General features: G+C 47.3%; 1 protein-coding gene across 2 annotated transcripts in view; it reads right to left on the bottom strand.

The window, feature by feature from the left end:
* ACTN1 (actinin, alpha 1) overlaps nt 1-5,439 on the bottom strand; it is a 49,805-nt gene that overhangs the window by 11,146 nt on the left and 33,220 nt on the right. For both annotated transcript variants that reach the window (XM_008573715.1, XM_008573716.1), the window contains exons 11-13: nt 3,161-3,311; nt 1,277-1,385; nt 658-798 (exon numbers count right to left, since the gene is read on the bottom strand). In XM_008573715.1, the coding sequence (XP_008571937.1) occupies nt 658-798; nt 1,277-1,385; nt 3,161-3,311 (401 nt within the window). The remainder of the gene's footprint in view (nt 1-657; nt 799-1,276; nt 1,386-3,160; nt 3,312-5,439) is intronic.

Genomic DNA, 5,439 nt, shown 5'->3' with positions numbered 1-5,439 from the left:
CGATCCCGTTGCCGGTCCCCGGTCCGGTACGGGGGCAACACTGAGGGTTGCGATCCGTTGCCGGACACGGAAAAAAGACAAAAAGGCAAAAAAAAAAAAAAAAGATGACCAGTAAGAGGATCTTAACCTTTGACTTGGTGTTGTCAGCACCACACTCTCCCAGGTGCACCACAGGCCAGCCCCTTTGTAAAACCGTTTACATCGAATACTCTGTGGCTGTATAAAAGACTGAGGAAGCACTTAATTGATATGAAGTGAGCTCCAAGATAAATATTAAACTAAAAATAAAGGTTTAGGATACAGTATATAATAAAAGCTACTTTTTGTGTTTAAAAAAAGGGTGTGGAGAAGAACATGTAAATATAAATATTTGCTTGTGTGTGCAGAGACGGTATGGTCACACTGCCTACTTCTGGGGAGGGGAACGTGGGGCTGGTGGGTAAGGGGTAGGAGGCAGACCTTATCATACACCTGTTTCATCTTTGGGATTTTATACTATGTTCATATATTACCTAATCAAGATAAACAAAATACAAAGGTTTCAGATCTATAAAATCCATGGGTTGCTTTTCCTTAATCCTCTGCCTACAGGGGCAGTCCTGCAGGAGTATGACCTGCAGAGTGTGGGCCATGGGTGGCTAGGGGTGTGTGGCACACCTGGATCTCCTCGATGGTGTGCACAATGAAGGTGTCCTGCAGGTCTTCCATGGCCCCCTCCATCCAGTTGTTGAAGGGCGCAGCCCGCTTGGCATACTCCAAGTACAGCTGGTCAATGGTCTCCAGCAGTTTCTCTGTCCGCTGGAAGTGCCAAACAGAGTGGGGATGTTAAGCAGAGTGATAGCCACAATCACCCCCCATCCAATCAAGATCCTCCTGGTGAGCTCCCAGGGGCCCGGGTCTAGAAGCACAGACTAAATCAGGCAGGAAGAACAAGCTCTCCCTGGGGCACTGGGTCTGATGGGCATATAGACCACCTTGCACTGGAATCAACTGGCCTGGCCCCAGAGAGTCAGGCTTGCAAAACAGGAAAGTTCCCAAGCAGCTGGGGTTGGGCTGTTAAGAGCACCAAACACAGTTAGGGCAAGAGAGGAGGTATCTTCATCAGGGCAAAGTCCACATCCTGTGCCAAAGTGGATCTTCCAGTTAGGCCAGGGGTGAGGGAGGTCCAGGGAACCCATGGAGTCCTTTAGCCCAAAGCTAAGAGAGTCAAGAAGCAAGAAGGGGCACACACAGAAGCTGCTAGATGCGGGCCTCCATCTCCCTTGGGGCTCCTCACCTCCAGAGCCTCCCTCCGCTTCTGAGTCAGGGCCCCCAGATTGTCCCACTGGTCACAGATCTTTTGGCAACGGGCGTTGACATTGGGTGAGTCGTAATAGTCCAGCTCACTGGGGAGGGAGAAGACAAGGAAGTCAGGTGACCTAGGTTAAATCTATGGTCCGCTCTCCCTTTTCCTGGGACTAGGGGTAGCAGTGGCACCAGTGGTGCCGAAGAACCAGGGGTGCTCCCTTCATGAGACCCTCCAAGCACCCCTCCCACTCCCACCTCCTTGGCAGATTTGGGCCATAATTCCAAAAGATACAACTTCAAACACTATAATCCCAAATGCTGAAATCCACAAAGATCAAAATCCTGAAAAATCAAAATCTCTAAAGTCTTAAAATCCCTAACATCTTGGGCCAGCCCGTGGCTTACTTGGGAGAGTGTGGTGCTGATAACACCAAGGCCACAGGTTTGGATCCCTATATAGGGATGGGCCAGTTCACTCACTAGGGAGAGCGTGGTGCTGACAACACCAAGTCAAGGGTTAAGATCCCCTTACCGGTCATCTTTTAAATTAAAAACAAAACAAACAAATAAACAAAAAAAAACCCTAACATCTAAAATCCCCAAATTTACAATCCCAAAAGATTAACACCCCAAATGTTGAAATCCAATTTTAAGTTTTTTCCCCCACTATTTTAAATTGTTGGGATTCTTTTTTACAATTTGCTATGCTAATATATTTCTTTTTTGCATCATTTTCAATACTGGAGGTATAAATTATGTAAAGACTTTGAGTTCTAAATCATCTTATGCATTTTTTGCAAACTTAACTCCACAGAAGTGCATTATGATAGCACTGAATTTGAGTGTAAGCATTGTGCATGTAAGTAAAATAGTGGAAACTTCCTCAATAAAAGAAGACATGTCTTTTCTGTATGTCTGCATTTGTGAAAGATAAAATTCCTCAAGATCTCAGCTCTTTGGACAACTGGATATGTGGTGCTGAACCATCGTGGTTTTTGATCTCATCATCAAAAGACTTAGGTTATCCATCACAGTATTTCAGATGACCGCAGTCATAAAGCTGGGTGCACACAATTACCAACCATAGTGATGAAATACGTTTATACGTTTCACTTTTTCACCTATTTCTCTATGAATAGTTTGTCTGCTCATAACTCTTATATCCATACAACTGTAGCTAGTATACTTGAGTGTGCTTGCAAAAATGTATGTTATAATTGCCTATTTTATTGGATAAAGTGGCCTATGTTCTGTCAAGTTTTTATGTCTCTCAAATAAATCCCCTTTTAAAAATGTAAATAAAACATCTTTAAATAATTTTTTAAAATTACTTTCCAGAATTATATTTTTGGGATTTTGATCTTTCACTACTGTGATTTTCAGGATTTTAGATTTTAGAGATTTTGATTTTGGGGATTTCAACATTCAGAAATATAGCGTCTGAGATTGTGTCTTTCCAGATTATGATTGGCACCTTTCACTGGCTTTCAAGAGACCGGCAGGGAGGTGACCAAAGAAGGCCAGTCCTCCTGTCCAACGGTCCCCACTCCAATGAAGGCTGGAGGTGATGCCAGCCTTGACCCCCATTTTTCATGGCAGGGAGCCGCCAAGGCCCAGCAAGAAACTAGGCTTGGTCATCCTCTGGTCCCGTATGAGTTACAGGCGAGGACTGAAAGCCTGCAACAGGAAGGGAGTGGTCACAGACTCATTCCCCACCAGGAGGGACATTTGTTATCTTCTGCCTCAACTCCCTTCCTGCCCGGGCACCCTCCTCACTTCCACAGCCGCACCCCCACCTCCCACAGCAGCTGAGAAAGCTGAGCCCAGCCCCTCACGAGCTGCCAAAGGGTGGGGGGTCTGGGGACGGGCCTACTTGAGCTCCTGCGCGATGGCAGCGATCTGCTCCACGCGGTCCTGGTGAGCGGCCAGGTCACTCTCGAAGGCCTCGTGCTTCTTGAGCAGAGCCTTGATCTCCGAGAGGGTGGCTGTCTCGTAATCCTTCTGCCGCAGCATGGCCTCTTTGCCTGGGATCAGAGAGAGGGGCACACGGCTGAGCAGGAGCAGAGGATCTTCTGGGCCCTGATCATCCATCCCACAGGGCCCAGGAGCTCCGCTTCCGGGGGTATTTGCAGGAGGCATCCACCGTACAGTGATCTGCAATGTGAGAAAGCAGGTGTGCAGCCAGAACATCCAACCAGAGTGCGATCAGGAAAGTCACTACTCTGAAAATGGGGCATTTCCAGGCCATTAGAAGTGGTTACATGTGAAGGCTCTGCAGAAATATGTGGGAACCAACAGGGCATAACACCAGCTTTATAAACAGGAAACACAGCCATCTGTGCCCTCTGGTAAGACCAGAGAAAAACCAAGCCAAACACCTCAGGGGTACCCCATCTTCAGAATTCTTCCAGTCATTGTCACTGGCTCCCAGCAGCCCTGCAGTTACTCCCAGTGCCACGAGCACATCCAGTGTGCTCTGCACAAAAGCCATCGGGCCAGAGCCTTCCTGACCACTAGTGCACTGCCCTTTCCCTTTGGGGCAGGAGCATGTCTGGTATTCCTTGGATTTCTGTTTCCACCAGAGGAAAGCAGGGATGAGAAACAACTTCCCAGGACTGTTGTTTGATGATGTTCCCCAGCCACCTATGAACCACGGGCACAGGACACAGGCATACCCTCTGCATTTGCATCGTCACAGAGACGCGCAGCCACCTCAGTAACGAAGGAAGGGCTGCAAGGCCAGGAGCTAGTCCCCACACAGCATTTCTTCCTCTACTACTTGTTTTTGGTGGCTGGACTATACAGGGATCCAAACCCTTGACCTTGGTGTTGTTAACTCTGTGCTAACCAACCGAGCTAACCAGCCAGCCCTCCTTTAGTCTTTTTTCTCTAAATCAGAATAATAATATAGAAAGTTTAGAAAAAAAGTTACAGATAAGCCTATTTATGTACTTCTATTCATTCATACCTTACATAAATATTATGTTAAAAACCCTGGGGAGGTTGGTCACGGGTGTGGTTCTGTTGGTTTTAAAAGGAGAGCACATGAGGGCCGGCCTGTGGCTCACTCGGTAGAGTGCGGTGCTGATAACACCAAGGCCCCGGGTTCGGATCCTATATAGGGATGGCCGGTTTGCTCACTGGCTGAGCGTGGTGCTGACAACACCAAGCCAAGGGTTGAGATCCCCTTACCGGTCATCTTTTAAGAAAAAAAAAAAAGGAGAGCACATGAAAGTGTCTCTCTCCTCCCCCTTCCTTTCTTGCAGTGTGTGATATCCTACATCACTGAAGTCACCACCAAGGCGGCCCTCGCCATAAACGTTCCCTGGACTTTGCATTTCCCAGCCTCTGAACTGTAAGCAATATATATTGTTTCTTTACAAATTACTCAGTTTCAGGTATTTCTGTTATAAACAACAGAAATGGACTAATATAGAAAATTGGTACTAGAGAACAGGAGTGTTACTGATAAGAAATAACTGAAAATGTGGAAGTGGCTTTGGAACTGAGTATTGGGCAGAGGCTGGAAGAATTTGGAGGAACAGACTAAGAAAAGCCTAGATTCTGGTGAGGAGAGTTTAGAACATCTTAGAGACTGGTTAGATGGTGGTGATCAGAATGCTATTAAAAATATGGACTGTAAAGACCATTCTAGGAAGGTCTCATATAGAAATAAGAAAGCTTTTTGGAAACTGGGGCAAAGATCACCCTTGCTATGAACTGGCAAGGAACTTGAGGAACTTGGCTGCATTCTGTTCATGCCTGAAAGTTTTATGGAATGTGGAACTTCAAGGTGCTGACCCAGGGTATCTGGCAGAAGAAATTTCTAAGCAGCAAAACATTCGGGAAGCTGCATGGCTCCTTGCCACAGCCTATGCTGAGTTATGGCAGAAAAGGCATAACACAGGGCCAGCCCGGTGGCACACTGCTACAGTGCGCCGCTTGGGAGCGCGGCGGCGCTCCTACCGAGGGTTTGGATCCCACATATGGACCGGTTCCCGCTTGCTGGCTGAGCGAGGTGCAGGCGCGACGCCAAGGGTTGCGATCCCGTTGCCGGTCCCGGTCTGGTACGGGCGCGACACTGAGGGTTGCGATCCGTTGCCGGACAGGAAAAAAGACAAAAAGGGAAGAAAGGAAAAAAAGAAAAGGCAT

Source organism: Galeopterus variegatus, unplaced genomic scaffold (genome assembly GCF_000696425.1).
Source record: "Galeopterus variegatus unplaced genomic scaffold, G_variegatus-3.0.2 Scaffold958, whole genome shotgun sequence".
NCBI lineage: Eukaryota > Metazoa > Chordata > Mammalia > Dermoptera > Cynocephalidae > Galeopterus > Galeopterus variegatus.
This window is presented reverse-complemented; position numbering and strand designations above follow the sequence as displayed.